Here is a 17,204-nt window from a genome sequence, read left to right as displayed (position 1 = left end):
GCCTCTATAAATGGGGTTAATCTGAAAAAAGAAAGATGAAGTACTGGCATTACCCGAATGTCTTCTGGGTCTAAGCTGTGCTCACTCCACGCTGAGTTGATACTGCTGTTCAGGTAGGACCCAGACCGGCCCATGTCTAGCTCATCTTCATATGCTTCCGTAGCAATGTCATCTCGTGGATTATTGCTTGAATGTGAAAACTGCAATAGATACTCAGTATGAGGTGTAGACATTGGTCCACTGTGAGGCAGAACATAATAATTTTCTAAAGGTTCTAATGTTCATATCATTTCTTCAGCTTAGAACTTTTCATAAAAGTTCAGCTGCTATGTTTGTGTTTTGCTTTCCATGTTACACGCTAAAGCACTTAGGCAATATCAATAAGTGGTTCCTTCTCTGACTTCTATTTTCATCCTTGTCTTTTCAACAGACTCCCAGTGTTCACTTAGACTACTCCTCTTCCATTATATTTGCATTTTAAAAATGCAAATAGGTGGAAAACTCCAAACTAATGTTTTCCAAAGGTAGCAATTTAGACTCATCGGCAGATGGATAGAAATGTTTTTTGGGCAGTAGGGTCTACCTTGTGTTTGTCATTCTGCTTCACATAGGGGAGGCTGTCTTTCATCTGAGGTCACAAGTAGCTCTGATCACAGACAGTGACTTTCAGTCTACCCCACAGAGTTTAAAAACAGTTGCTTTCAAGACTCAGGGGACAAGAGATCTGAATTCCAATCTCACCTGTGTTGGCTGTGAGATTTTAAACAAATCATGGAATCTCTCGGGAGCACAGTGCCCTCTCAGCCTAAAGTGATCATTTCTAAGTTTAAAGTTCAGGGATTCACTGAACTTGCAGAATATTTTTCACAAGCTCATTATTCTCAAGTTTCTGCTTCATCAAGCACTTTGAGGTTACTTTTATTATTTTCATGTGGACTTTTGATATTTTTCAGTTTCATGTACTCTTGCTATCACTAGTCTTTTCCAAATGGAGACATGAAGAAGAATGAATTGGGTAAACGATGGAAAGCAGGGAGACTCAAAACAATCCAGCCACTTCACATGATATATAATCTAAGTGACTCTTCTGTGAAAATTGAGACACAGTCTAAGGGAAATGGACTCTCTTCTCCCAGCGTGTCATCAGCTCAAATCCTCCTTTAAAAAATTAACAAATCACCCTTTAATAAAACAGAGCAATTTCAAAGTCAATATTTGTTAAAATATTTAGGTGGGCAGGTTAAAATCAATATCAGATAATTCATGTGAAATGGCAGTTCTCTACTTAAGGAAGTGTGAAGGTTTTGTAACTGGGACTGGTTGAGAAACCACAGAAATGGGTACATCTTGCCTTCATTCTTCTACTTATGTTTGAGGTTCCCACATGGGTCAGGAACTTAAGGCCATAAAGATGAATAAAACACAGTCCCTGTCCTCCCAAATCTCACATGCTACTAGGAAACCACCCAAAGGTTATTTATAAGAATGGACTTGTTTTTCTTGAGCACAGTCTTAGAGATGATCATGAGTTTAAGAAACAGTTATTTGTCAGATATTGTCCATTTTCTACGTTATATTTTTCTTTATATCTATCTAAAATAGTATTCTAAATATTTATCTTATTTATATTTTCTGTTTTCCCCTTATCCAGAACATAAGTACCACGAAAGCACATATTTTATCTGTTCATTACTCTTATTCCAGTATGTAGAGCAGCAGTTAGCAAAGCCCCTCGTTTTTTTTTTGTAGTTATCTGAAGTTAATATATAATTCATATACCATGAAATAATCAATTTTAAATTGTACAATTGAATGCTTTTTGTATATTGACAGGGCTGTGCAATCATCACCACTATCAAATTCCAGAATAGTCTCATCACCTCCAAAAGAATCTTGAACCCATTAGGCTGTCACTTCCATATCCTCTCTTCCCTAGCCAGCTGCAACCACCAACCTACTTTCTGTCTCCATGAGTTGTCTGTCCTGGACATTTCATAGAAATGGAATCAGCTAATATGTAGCCTTTTGTGTCTCACTTCTTTGCACTTGGCATAATGTTTGCAAGGCCTGTACAAGCTGTAGCATGTATCAGTGCTTTATTGCTTATTGTTGAACAGTATTCACTGTATGGATATGCCACATTTTATTTATACATTTATCAGTTGATGAACATGTGGGTTTTTTCCACTTTTTAGCTGTTACGAGTAGTGCTGGTAGGAACATTCATGTACAAATTTTTGTACGAACACACGTTTTCAGTGACTACCACTGAATAAATAGCCCGAGTATACAGTATATCCATCTAATAAAAATGTAATCATATAATGGAAAGTATGAAAATGGATAAGATAAACTGCAGTAACAGACCAGCCTATGGGAATTGTGGCTGTGTTGTATAATTCAAGTAAGGAAGAAAGTAGGCATTTGGCTCTGTTGACATTTGTTTGGCCTTTCAGTCAGGCTGAAGTTCAGTGTTTTGGTTAATTGTGAGCGGAGGTAAAGCCTGGAGCAAATGACAAGAAATCACAGTTCTTGTGTCAGCCATGCTAATAATATATTGTGTGCCACTAGTGCAGGTAGACTGTATTCTAATATTTTGTTTTTCCATGGGCAAAAGAAGAAAATAATAATAATGCTCTAACTAGTATGTTATTTCCCCACACTCTGAGATCATAGTATTTCACTGGAAGCAGCTTTATTACTATCATGTCCTAGATGAGAAAACTGAAAGTCAGAGAGCTGAAGTCTTGGCTAACGTCATACTGTACAGCTACTGTGGGTGGAGCGCATGTTCACAATCCTTGTGCTATGAGTGCTGGCCTACTTCCCCCACTTCAGTACGCTGTCTAGATAAACCTTTGTCAGCCCACCATTATTAAGCAGGATTCTTCTATACACAACATAATTATTTGTTTCTATTAATATAAAGATTTTCTGAATGTTTGTCACACAATGCTTCCTGAATATGAATCCAAACAAGAGGACTTTTAGAATAGGCTAATTCTTTTTAAAAATGATTTTGATGTTATGGCTACAGTCAAAAGCCACCTTGAGCCCATAATTAAGACACAACTGCATATCAAAACATTTGAAAAAGAAACTGAACCAGATGACGAGTTTTGTACAAATTGAAGCATTTAAAAATTACATAGGATGTTTAATAAATACCAAAAGAAAAGAGACGTCTAGTTCCCTGAGGAGGGAACTTTAACATTTTAGAGCGTCAAGCAAATCTGCACACTTCCCTTTGCCTATGTGCTAGATATTTCTTAAAGGAGGAGCAACTCCATGCTTATTGAAGATAATTGTCTTGCAGGAGGAAAGTAATGTCAAAGGAATACCTTTGGAATCAAAAGCAACCCAATGGTCACTGTCACAGTCAAATGAGTATGTGCAAAATACAGCATTAGCATCCAGTCGGACTGAAGTCTTGAGGCAAGAACGAATCTGAAAAGAGAAGTCACCAAGTTAGTAATCCAACAAGATCTCTATTTAAAATGCTAGGATACTTGGAAACTTTTTTCTTAGTGTATTTTAAAAAAGCAAGCAAGCATGAAAAAAGTTGCATTGCTGTTTCTATGGCATACACTCTCATCGCAAAAGAATAAGGCTTGAAGTAATCACAATTGAATGCGTAAGATATGACCTCTTTATTATTTGTTACTTTAAGTTATTGGTGAGAAAGACAGCATATAGATATGTAATGTGCTAATCCTTTCCTGGAATTATTACTTTGTATGTAAATTGTCTTAAGATGTAAGCAATGAACACATACGAATTCTAAAGAAAAATGGGTTTACAAACTGGTGACTTTGGGTAAATTTGGGCTATGAGACACATCCAAATAACTCTTGATTCTAATTCTCCATATTTGGAAACATTAATCAAGAAAAAAATTTAAGAAAAATAAGAGGAGGTAATTATCTATCTTTGTGAATGACCTCAAAGGCGTAAATGATCAACAATGTAATGGATAAAATGAATGCACTAATAATTTGTAAAATGCCTCTTTGAAAATAAAAATTTTAGTTATTGTAAAGTGTAAAACTCTTTGCAATAATTTACAATGAAATATTTAAAATCATAGCTTTGCTGAGTAATTTATAAAGTGTTCTAGGAGAGTCCTACAAGAAACTTGATTAGGAAAAATTCAGTATGATATCTACTCTGGTAATATCTGGAAAATTTTTCATAAATCAATAGGTGTATGTACAAACTAAAGCTCATATTTTAAGAACTCATTCTTTTGCAGACACGAGGTGTTGCTTTTATTACGGTCCCTTTGCAATTATATTGTTTTCATTTTTTCCCATTCACTGTTTATCCATGAAAAGCAAAATGTGAAATTTGACTGCATTTGGAATTAGACAATCAGCATTTTGATTCAGGGATATACATTATCAAATTTGAAAAGCTAATATCTTAAGACAATGCTTATGATATAACTATAAGACATATGAATCTAGAAAAAGAAACTAGTTTTATATCTGCATTATGCCATAGTCATGACACATTTACTAAAAATAGTGTTATTTATACTTAAAATTTCCATCAAGTGGATTTCTTCCTTATTTTTATGTCTATCCTGTCCCCTTAGTCTTCTCACCCCCACCTCACCTACCAAAACATCAAGTTCAAATGGAGGCTCAAGAGTTGCCCAAAACGTAGAAGTAGTTTCCTTGTGTTTAGAGACAACAAAACAGACTTACAACATATGCACAGAAGTACAGAAAGCTCATGAGAGCTCACATATAACTCAACGGGATTTTACGAATTAACATCTTCTCTAATTCCTTTGTGAGAAAGTGGCTTTATACCTCCTTAGCTAAGACCAAATGAATGTTCACTTTGTTCAGGGATGAGATATTTTTGACAGAGTCTCTGCAGGGTCATGTGAGTTTTTTTTTTTTTTTTTAAGCAGTGAAATAGGCTCATCATCCTCAGTAACAAGTTACAGTATCTGAGGCATAGAAGCAATAGAAAATGTGACCTGGAAAATTATTGCATCCCGAACTCCTGGGGCCATTTCCAGTGCTGGGGCAGACGGTTATATCCAAGGAGATGGCTCTGCAGTGTATGAGCGTGCTCACGCACTGGGAATGCCTATCTCAAATGCCAACACGAGTGAACTTTAAACTAGCATGACAGTATCTGGAAGGAATAATAATGATTACATATATTTTAAATTAAACTGGCAAGTCTTCCAAAAAGTGATTTTGAAGTACCGTATATGAAGATCAACTGTCCCTAAATCAGCTTTTAAATACTGGGGGGTTGTTAGTTTGCGGTTCTGATTAGAACGATCTTAAGAGAAATTGGGTTTTGCAGTCATTTTAGAGATTGATTTTTCTTTAAAAGACTATTTCAACTTCTAAAAAATAGATCCAACAGTCAGGAGCATAGAAATATTCAAAAATTCAAGTTAGGAAGGAAAGCAAACCTTTTTAAAGTCTTGCACTTTCCCAGAGCTCTCTTTTATGCTTAGTGAAGGATTATAGAACAGATTAGGCAAAATGCCTCCTGCATTATGAGACTGCTGGACTTAATCCTTTTAGTTTATTTTTGTTTAATCTGGCAATTTGGTGAGAATAAAAGTAACTCTGTATATAAATATGCAGTCATAGCTTTACTATTAATGTATGTGTATATAGTACATATAGTTATGCATATGTAGTTTTACATTTTAAGCAAACAAGAAAGAACAGATGTGCCCTATTGGTAAAGAATATCTTTGCTGATGGTGGATGCCTTATTTAATATTATTTCATTCTATTAAGCAGTTACAAAGATGAATCCAGTTGACTTAAATTATTATGTTATTGCTTCTTATTCTTGGACTCTACCAACATTGGAATCATAGCACGTATGAATTCAGTCCATGTGTAAATAAGAAATTATATATACTTGATTCCTTTAAATATTAATGCCTATTACTTGCTTCCTGCTCATCTCCCTAAAATCAGTGTTCTGTAGATTTAGTGTGTTAAGCTATAATTCTATTCTTGGCCGTTTATGGCCATACAAGTTAAATTTCTGAGAGAATAGCTATTATATACTATGATTCTTTGAAGCCGATATGCCACAATCTAATGGAAAGGAAAATCAAATTTGGAACTTAAAGTTTAGGGCTTCCTACTCAGGTGTGCTTAAGCTTGCCTAAGAAAATACCAAGGCCTACCCAGGATGGTCACTCTGCTGCCATTGGAAGTCTTCCCTGTTCAAAACTTACAGGGGACTACACAGTTGTCTGGAAGAAAATTGGTGTTGTGGTATGGCATGTCTACTAACACCCAATCTACTGGGTTCCACATGAGCAATTCAGTTGGCGTTGCGTCATTGTGAACCCAGCTCATCATTTACATGAATTATTTTTTTAATGTCTTTTATTTATTATTTTTGAGGGACAGAGAGAGAGCGCGCAAGCAGGGGAGGGTCAGAGAGAGAGGGAGACACAGAATCCGAAGCAAGCTCCAGGCTCTGAGCTAGCTGTCAGCACAGAGCCCGACGCAGGGCTCGAACCCACGACCGTGAGATGATGACCTGAGCCGATGCTGGCCGCTCAACCGACTGAGCCACCCAGGCGCCCCAACATGGATCATCTGGCTAGATTGATGGGTTGTTGGGGACTCTATAGGGAAGACCCAAGCAAAATAAGAAAGTTAATTTTTTTTAAAGTAAGTTCAATGCCCAATGTGGAACTTGACTCATAACCCCTAAGATCAAGAGTCACATGCGCCCTGACTGAGCCAGCCAGGCACCCAAGAAAACTATTCTCAATGACTATTTAGCATGTGTTTCCTCACCTTGGCCCAGTACTAAAACAGAATTTTCTGAAAAGTGGCTACTGCTCATAGACATCATTTGACGGTGGGGGGGGATACCATGCTGGATGGTTTAGAAAGTGCTGGGTAAGCAAAATTAACTGGGTTTCCTGACAGCAGGACTTCTCGTGTGTTACTTTGTGCTGTGACATTCCTAAAAGGGAGCTTTCAAACGCCATGTGTCATAAATATATACAATGCGTATAAAAACATTTGAAAGTGATATCCTAATATGTTAACAGTGCTTCTCACCCTTCAGTGGTTGGAGTAGGGTGTTTATTCTTTATCATTTTATGATTTATCTGTGATAACCACTTATTGCCTTAAGAATTTTTTAAAGTTCATTTTATTTTTTTAAGTTAAAAAATTTTTTTAATGTTTTATTTATTTTTGAGAGAGAGAGATTGACAGCATGAGCAGGGGAGGGTGAGAGAGGGAGACACAGGATCCAAAGAAAGGCTCCAGGCTCTGAGCGGTCTGCACAGAGCCCGACATGGGGCTCAAACCCATGAACCATTAGATCATGACCCGAGTCAAGGTCAGATGCTTAACTGACTGAGTCACCCGGGCACCCCTTAAAGTTCATTTTAAAAATACCTTGCCTGCTTCTGAAAGGACTTGGATCAGTTGAGAGTTCGAAATCCATTGAAAAAAATAAAAACTAAAATAAAATCCATTGAAAAACATTTAACAACGAAACTTGAAAAGAATAAATCTTCAAGTAGAAAAGGATAAGGATCTTTTTAGGCCACTGCTTTGAACAGAGTTAATTTCTTGGGCAATTTGGTTCTAAGACACAGCAGCTGATTGTGGGGCAAACGGTAGGAAGCCCTTCGCATGACACACTCTGACAGCATCTGCAGTAAGCCTCCTGTATGCTGAGAACTCTGTGAGGTTGGTTAATATAACATTTAACTTATAAATGGTTCTAGAGAAGCAGGTTTGTTATAGCTTGAAACGCATGTGTTTGATATTCAGCACACAAAAAACAAAAACTCAACTTTTCTTGGGAGATGGTTTGGTAGAAATATGAAGGGTCTGAGGCTCTGCCCGTCACAGAGTCCTCTCGTGCTCACTCCACTGTGCACGGAAGACACCCCCCTCCCCCCACGCCCTCCAGCTCGTCTAAATAGACTCCAGAGTGTTCTTTTTGCCCATTTATACTATCATATTTTGCTTCTTATCTTTCTTTCTTCTTCTCATTTTCTCTTTTCTTTCTTTCTTGAGCGGGGTCAAGACAAAGGAAAGAGGCAAATTCCCTGGATTCCTGGCCCTTTGATGGAGTTTCTGGGGTTATCAAATCAAAAATACCCCTTTCTTACTTAATAGATAAAAAGTGTAGGGTGTCTAAGGCTCAACTGCTCTCTGGCCTCATCTATACCTAGAAGTGCAAGATATAATTTTATAATTACTGACTAAAGTGAGAAATGACAAATATCTTCCAAAACGTCTATAGATCCACACCTTCCCACTCCAACTCCCACTATTATGAATGTTTTTCCACTGAGGGAAATGGCTAAATACTTAAAATTTCTCATTACATTCTTAAGTATGTCCTAACTTTTAATATAGGTCGAGCAAGTGAATGACATCTTTTTGTTACTTTTGAAATTATAGGATTTCTTTTTTTGATCTCACCGAGGTTTTCATTTCATTTTCAGATAGGCATAAATTCTCAGAAGATAAGTCACACATTTTTCATTCTGTTCACTTATCATTAGCCACTTTCTTCCTCCTTTGTACTCACTGAGTACAGAAAATATATGGGATATCAAAAAATGGAGGGCCAGGCCCTTCATGGGTACAATAGAAGGTCACTGCTAATATGTAATAATGGCAAAACCCCATTGCACACAAAAATCCAGTCCTCTGGTTGGAATGGTTTTTCAGTTTTGAATTCAGCAGAATAAATACACACAAGCTGTCTATCTGAAGATTGATTTTAAAAGTGTAATCCCGTGTATTAAACACGAATGGAAACACTGGCAATTTATCTACATCAACTTTATAATGTGTGCATGTGTAGCTTTATATCTTCAGAACAAAAAGTATTACATATCCGAACAATATTCAATGGCATTCCCTTCAGTATTTCAATAGAATGCAATAATACCGAGTAATTAACCTTCAAGATAAATAAAGGTGATAACTAAGCATCAGAAGGAACTAAGAACAGTTTGAAAACAAACACAACTACATTCATTTGCCATTTCTGTGACAAAGAAATTAGCTTAAAAACATTATCCTTCCTCAATCTTTCCATGATGCATTTTACCCAGTTTTGCTATTTAAATTAAGCCACAACACATCAGAGAAATAAAACAGTTATTTGCCAGCTCTAAAGAGCACTTGCCTAATTGTATGGAATATAGCAGAGATAATGAGCTCATTGTGAACCGCGACAGCCATGTAGCGCGGCTCATGAAACGCTGACGGGACTGTCCGCACTGCATAGCAGAGATAAACACCCCACAAGAGGAACAAAAATTCAGCTGTGAGAAGAACAACAACAAAGAGAAGAACAATTTTCCATTAGTTTTATAGGTGAATAAAAATGTAAAATTTAAGTTCTTTAGCATGCATTTTGTGTCTATTACAAAAATGTAAGTTTAGCCAGAAGTAGACGCATACAAAATGTCATTCACATATGAATACGCACGATATATATTTAAGATTTTATTCGGCGTGTAGATTTTTCAAAGGTATGCTTTGGCTTTTGAGTTCTGGCTTTTTTAAAAACAGTACTTGGTGTCTCAGGTTTTTCTTTTGCTAATGCCTGGCTTTTTTCTGAAACAACTGTAAAATAATTTTCTGCATCCCCAATCTGAGTTTAAGCTATTCATGGGGCATCTGGGTCATAAAGAAGTCATCAAGCAACAAAGGCTTGTATTGTGTTCGTATGCAGCTTCTAGAAATGTAAGGTCGTATTGCATTGAATCTGGTTCAACAACATAAAAATATCCATTGCTAGAAATGTGAAAAAATAGGTTGATAAACATTCAGTGGCATATTTTATAAACGAACCATTATTTCTTCACACATGACAGAAATCCAATCTTTTGTGGGTGGAGTGCTGAAGGCGTCCTAAAATTCACAATCACCTTGTTTGTGGGCTCAAGACAGAAGAGACAAGCATAGTAAAGCAGTTAAGGGTAAGGGCTTCAGAATCACATTAGACCTGATTGGATTCTGGCTCTATCTTAATTAACTTCGCATAATCTGAGGCAACTTACCCTCTCTGGCCACAGTTTTCTTATTTGGAAAGTGAAAATAATAAAAAGTACATACTCCATGAGATTATTTGCTAATGAAATCAAATAATGGATATAGAGCACTTAACAGAGTTACTGACATAGTAGATATTAGATTAATTTAAAAAATATAAAAACACACGTTAAATGGATATTATTGTTAAATATCTCACCTGACTTTTTTTTCAAACTGAACATCACTATTTTAACTCTTTTTGACCAATAATTGCTACCATCCATTTTATCTGTCATAGCGACATGACCTCATTGGAAGATAGTATCTAAAGAAGATAATATCTAATTAAAAAGAAGAAAGAAGAAAGCCCTAATTTGAAGAAAACATTTCATCAAATGCATTACCTGGAGGGTAACCTACTTACTCATCTACTGAGACACTGACTTCCATTCCCATATGCTAAAGGCGTCTTACCTGCCAAACTTTCAGCCTATTTCTGTCAGTACTTAAACAATAGGTAGTGCCCTAATTATTGAAAATCCCTTAAATAACACATCTGTCAAGAGCTACTTTAAAACTCTGAAGTGGTTAGAAGCCAAATACAAACTAAGGCACCCTCCAAGATCTCCATGAGATCTATTCAGTCCCAATTATTCAGTATGTTGGCCACTGGCCATGTGCTATAAATGTTCTTTCCAGCCAAGTTCTACTGGATCAGGAAAAGCAAATGGAGAAATGCTGAGGTCTTCATGTAAAACTTTTCTTCCCAACTCTTGTATTTCTTTCTTTCCTTTCTTTCTTTATTCATTTATGTTGAGAGAGAAAGAGACAGAGAGCATGGGTTGAGGAGGGACAGAAAGGGAGAGAGAGAATCCCAAGCAGGCTCTGCACAGTCATTGCAGAGCCTAATGTGGGGCATGATCTCACAAACTGTGAGATTATGACCTGAGCTATAATCAAGAGGCAGACACATAACTGACTAGAGACACCTAGTTGCCCCTTAACTTGTATTTCTGTTCACGGTACTGCTATTGCCTCTTTACCCAGCTTTGAAATCTTAGCCACCTTTCTTTGGTACATTTCCACTTTGAGTTGTTTTCCATATGTACTGTCCCTTGCAGTGCCCACAATGACTACCCTTTAAGTGCCCATCATATCGCTCCCTATTTGTTACAATTATTTTTCAACTGCCCATCTAAACCTGACTTCATCATGTGTTCATTCATTCTTCATTTTCTGAACCTCCGTATCAGGATTTGCCCAAAACCCTGGTAGTCCACTTGGGTTAGCTGATGTGTGTTTCCATTATAAGACTCACTTATGCCCATTTAGGACCCTGGAAATAATTCTTGCCCCAAAAGGAGGACTATAAGGGATTCATGCCTGGGCAGACATGTCCTCACTTTTAAGTCTTCCTTGCCACCCAGGCTTCATGTTCACTGCCCACTTTGCTTGGCCTTATTCTTTTGTGTTTGTATATTTCTCAGCCCTGACGTCTCTAGTTGTTAACCCCTCAGGTCAGGCTTTTGTGAGGGATTGCATGCATCTTCACTCAGAAATCTCCAGGGGCTTACTATTCTTTTACAAATGCTTGGCCCTGGCATTCCCAGCCCCCCATGACTTCATGTTTTACACCCAACATGACCTTACAATGCTCCCTAGCATGAACTCTGAGCTGGCCCTGGAAGACTCATTGTCCTCGGAACATGTCAAAGATTCACCTTGCTTCTGAGTCTTTGTTCATGCTGTTGCTCACCCCAAGAGTTTCTTCTTACCCGTATTTCCCAGTCTTACCCAATGTCCAAGTTCAACGATTCAGGTCCCGCCTCCATCACAAGGCCACTTAAATTGATTCTACCTTGCACTGAATTTTCCTTCTAATCTCTTATGGGTTTTAACTATCGATACTGCACAATGCAGAGAATAATGCCACACAATATATAATTGGGAGAAAATGATTTGCAGAGTCATGTTAATCACTCCCTTCCTTCGCCCCAGCTAGCTATGACCTTCAGGGCAAGAAGCAAGTCTTATTTATTTACTTACTTTTTAAATTCAAATATAACTAACATTCAGTGTTATATAAATTTCAGGTGTGCAATATAATGATTCAACAAGGAATCGAGGCTTTCAATTATATTTTCTGCCTTTGCCCGCATAAACAGCAACGGTATGGAGCATACATAGATAAGATTCAATAAATATTTGCTGAACTGAAAGAATATAAATGATATCAGTTTCGTGTTATTAGAGATGTAGACTTTCTGTTACTGTGCCACTCCTTCTAACACTGCAGGGATTATGGATGTGTAAAGGTCACACAGGCATTATTATTAATAGTGGTAACTGGTATTTACTGATGGGCCATTACAAGAATGGTAATGTGCTTGGCATTTAGGAATAGTGAACACAGAAATATTATCAAACAACACCAGCTCAAAAATATGCTGAAATTGAAGGATTCCCATGTAGCCGAAACCATCTCCTGAAGACAGTATCTGCTGCTACTATTGCTGTGTTTTTACATAAAGTTACCCTGAGAATTAAAAAAAAAAAACAACACAAAGGAAAACAGGTTAATTAGGGCGCTATGATGTAGAATTACATTTAAAAACAAGAGATAAAATAAGATTCCTCCTAATAGCTAAGCTTAACATTAAAATCATTTCATTAGCAATATCAAACAATATGCTCTGGCTGAAAAAATAATTTATTATTCAAAGTACCAATTACACGAAATGTGATATATAAAAGTTGTGCTTGGGAAAAAAAATCAGCTTCATATAATTAACTTCAAACTAACACTGCAATTAGGAAAGAAAATATGCAGATGTTACCAAATTTTGCAGTGTTATTACGTGGGAGTTGAAATATGTGTTGTGCTTCTGCTTTAGAAAATAATTTCTGCTGTTAAATGATTTTGATGGGAGGCTTGAGCACAGTTAAAGAGGGAATTGCATTTATATTTAAAGATCCAAATAGGGCTTTCAGAGAACTGAGGTATCTATAAGGGATAACAGTTTGAAAGTTAACTACCAAAGCCTTTTAAAAGTTAATATACCATGATGAATTTCAAGTTATCTTTCCAAAGGGCGGGGTCAAGCAAAGAAGTGAGAATTCATATCGGGTCTTTGACACTGAAGGGCCTGGGCTCTGTGATCTCAGAACACCCACGAGCGCAGAGAGAAAAACAACTTTAGGGTACAAATGTCTCTCAAGCTGTGGTTCCATGCTTTACCATGTCGCAAAGGCATTTTTGTCTTAGTAACCTTTCCTGTGTCTTAGTCCCTTTAAAATTACTTTTATATGGCTCAAATAAATATATAAATGACACATTTAGATTGAATTTTCCAAACATTTCTTGTTTTTTTTAAAGAATTTTTAAATATTTATTTTTGAGAGAGAGTGAGATAGAGAGCCAGCAGGGGAGGAGCAGAGAGAGATGGAGAGACCGACTCGCAAGCAGGCGCCCCGCTGTCAGCGTAGAGCCTGATTCAGGGATTAGTCTCACGAATCATGAGATCATGACCTGAGCCGAAATCAAGAGTTGGATGTTTCATCGACTGAGCCACCCCAGGTGCTCCTGTAAGTATGTCTTTTAATGGCCTCCTTTATTTTTCTCTAAGTCCTTCAATTTCAAAGTTTTCTTGTTTTTATGCCTATAACATGGTAGGCAGTGTTATCATGAAGTATGAAATCAAACAACGTCGATAGTGTCCGTGTTCTAGTGCTCAACTGACGTACGGGAGCCTTGATATTCGGGAGGCTTAGTTGCCTCTTCTGTTTAAAATAAGGACAGTTCTGAGAGTCACAATGCTGAAACCAAGGAGGGGGATCCTCTTGATGGAATTTGAAGGCTAGAAGTGACTTTATTAGACCACGGAGTCTGGGGGTGTTGTTTTGGATGTGTATGCGGCTGTAGAGGTGGGTGGGGGGTGAATTGCTGTGATTCGCTTGCCTGAAGTCCATTTATTGGGCTTTGGGACAGAGGATGAAGGAGCAGAAGGTGGGCGCTGCAGTGTGTTTCACAGGAGGGCAGTGGAAGCAGGAGCGTCTGCACCCTCGTCGGCTCTCTGGGAGCTGGGAGCCGCAGGGACGGGCCGGCGCGGGCTCCAGAGCAGGCCTGCGGAGAACCCCGTTCGGTCCCTGTGGCCCTCACTGTTGTCACAGCGGAGCAGGGCCTTGAACACCGGTCACTTAGTTCCTGACCAGTGTTCTCTGAATTATGTCCTCGGGCTGAGGTAGGGATGCTCTTACTAACTCCACTCCTTGCTCTATTACTAACAGAGGCCTCGACAAAACCCTGGGAAATATTTTTTTAATCCTATTGAAGGAAACAAATATTTTCCCAAGCACCAATTGTTTGTACTTTAAATAATTAATATGCTAGTTGGAAAAAGCTAGTAATTCCATTTGGAATTACTTTTTGCCCCCTCAGTCCGACTTTGTAGCTAACATCCGTTGAATGTGCCGGGCACTGTGCACTAAGTGCCTTTTGAACATTATCTACATGTAGGAAGGCTTTATTGCCGGCTGGGGCAAGATGCTGAATGACCCAGTTTCAAGCTCCGGACATTTCAAGCACAGATACCATGCAGTAATACTAAGGAATATGACTGTTAATCATATGAACTACGCAGTGACTTGATCATTCTTCTCTTACCCATGCACTGCTCAGGAGTTCTCTGAGGCAAGCACTGCTGTGAATGGTCACACATTTACATGTTGCCTTTTCTTTATTGCATCTCTAGATGTTTCCCACCATCTATGCTGTATCTTGAGTGGGAAAGTTAGAGAAGGTATATATTTTCGACCCTCTGTCTCTTGCACGTATATTTAAAATTTTTAAGGTCTGATATGGGGTGATAGAAAGTTAGTGAAATTCAGACACTGCACAGCCTGTGGACACACATTAAAGATCACAAATGTAGGAAGAGCTCATAAAGATAAAATAAGATTGGAGACCTTTCAGGGCACCAAGTTGTGTCTTCTGGTAGTGTTCAATTTTCCTCTCCTTGTCATTTGCATGTGTGTTGTTTGGGGAGGGAGCTGCAGTCAGGATTATGTGTAACCTTTGAAAACTATATTTAGAGGTGCTTGGGTGGCTCAGCCGGTTAAGTGTCTGACTTTAGCTCAGGTCGTGATCTCATGGTTTGTGGGTTCAAGCCCCATGTCTGACTCTATGCTGACAGCTCAGAGCCTGGAGCCTGCTTTGGATTCTGTCTTCCTTTCTCTCTGCCCCTCTGCCGCTCACACTCTCTCTCTGTCTCAAAAACAAATAAAACATTAAAACAAATTTTAAAACTATACTTAAAGTTGTCAATCTTTTTTAAAGACTGACAGTGTCAACAATATTTACCTTTGCTTGGGCTACATCCCAAGAGTCACACATACTTTTTTTAAGGGTTAGCTTGAGTGGTTTTAGGATGATTGTAGGGGGTGGGTATATTTTTGTTTATATTCTAGCTTTGTGAAAATTATTTTACTTCTTTGAGATGTAGTGATTTATATGATGTTAAAGAGGAAAGAGAATAAAACAATTTATTTTCTACCTTAATTTTATACTTACAGTGCCATTTTCTCTTTTGGAAGTCAAAAAAATTAAGTTCCTTCTTCAATTTCTAGTTTACAAAATCTTTTGAGACAATTTTGCTAAGTGAGGCTTGGCTCAGGACATTGCCCGACCGCTGAGTGGGGGATTCACATGGTCATTACAAATCTGCCTTTTTCTTTAAAAATTTTTTTAAACGTTTTATTTATTTTTGAGAGAGAGAGAGAGAGAGAGAGAGAGAGAGAGAGAGAGAGAGAGAAGGGGAGGATGGGAGAGAGAGACACACACAGAATTTGAAGACAGGCTCCAGGCTCATGAGCTAGCTGTCAGCACAGAGCCTGATGCGGGGCTAGAACCCATGAACCATGATTATGACTTGAGCCACAGCCAGGTGCTCAACTGAGCCACCCAGGCGCCCCAAATCTGCCTTTTTCTTGGCCTACAGGTCTCTTTCTTATTTAATTTATCCCAGAGTTTCCATTACTCTGGGGAATGGGTCTCAGTGAGTTGAAACTGAAAAACTCACAAACCTTTCTACTCCTACATATTTTAATCTCAGAGGAAAAAGGTGGCTGAGGCACCAGGCTCTTTGTGATGACTGCAGGGATCAGAACGGGATGGAGGTGAGGTGGGTAGCTGTAAGAACACAGGGAGGCGTGCAGTCCGTATGGATTAACATCTTGTTGTTTAAACTATGATACTTTTCAATACAGGGAAAAGATCTGCCAAAATCTTCTTGACAATTGAGTTTAATCTATAGGATATTTCTGTTCAAACAACTAAAGACAGCTTTTTTTTTTTTTTTGCTTCTTAATGTTGTTCCTCCCTTGAAAATTCCAGGGTCCCCTGGGAGCCAAAACTCCTTCAAAGAAATTGTGACTGTGGATATCTTAGTTACTCTCTATCCTTTAGGAGCTATCCCCAAAATAATCCCCAGCCCTAATCCCAAATCTCTTTAATTTCCAAAAAGAAAAGTAGTACCTTAAGGATAAAATTAAGCTACAAAATAATTTGGCCTGTTAGCCCTGTAGCATTATATAAATAAATACTCCTTAAAGACATAACATACTTTTCAGAAGAGGTTGTATATAGATAAACAAGGAAATACCACTTCCCCCTTCACTCTTTCTAAAAACAGGCAAGCAAGACCTTCCAAAAGCAGGTGTGAGCTTCTAACCTAAGCCAAGACAAATAAATGGTCTCTGTGGTCAGGCTTTTATCCTTTGATTGAAAATTAAAAATACACTTTTAAAGTGGTAGCAAGTGATGCAGTATGGATGAAGACACACAATACATTGGACTAAAAGAAAATGTATGCAAATGAACCTACATCACGAACATTAATCTAAGTCAGATGAAGAGGAAGTCTAATCTATTTTCTCCCACACTCATTAAATGGTGTTTATATCACATTTCACCTGTCATACGAGACTAATCTTCTACAGTAATTAAGTGTTTACATCCTTAGAAACAATTGCTATTTTAGAATTTCCCTATATAGCTCAGAAGGTGAGTTACTGTATTCTTCTTAGTTCCTTCTAAGAACTAAGGCATATGACTAACTAAATTACTGAACACATTGTTTTGTGTTTTTAAAATATCACACTAGGAAGGAAGAGAACAAA

At 37.9% G+C, this 17,204-nt stretch overlaps 1 protein-coding gene across 1 annotated transcript in view; it reads right to left on the bottom strand.

Moving 5' to 3' along the window:
• GPR158 (G protein-coupled receptor 158) overlaps window positions 1-17,204 on the bottom strand; it is a 410,420-nt gene that overhangs the window by 5,114 nt on the left and 388,102 nt on the right. The window contains exons 8-10 of the mRNA XM_029955110.1: window positions 9,175-9,313; window positions 3,342-3,447; window positions 54-200 (exon numbers count right to left, since the gene is read on the bottom strand). Of these exons, the coding sequence (XP_029810970.1) occupies window positions 54-200; window positions 3,342-3,447; window positions 9,175-9,313 (392 nt within the window). The remainder of the gene's footprint in view (window positions 1-53; window positions 201-3,341; window positions 3,448-9,174; window positions 9,314-17,204) is intronic.

This window comes from Suricata suricatta, chromosome 10 (assembly GCF_006229205.1).
Source record: "Suricata suricatta isolate VVHF042 chromosome 10, meerkat_22Aug2017_6uvM2_HiC, whole genome shotgun sequence".
NCBI lineage: Eukaryota > Metazoa > Chordata > Mammalia > Carnivora > Herpestidae > Suricata > Suricata suricatta.
This window is presented reverse-complemented; position numbering and strand designations above follow the sequence as displayed.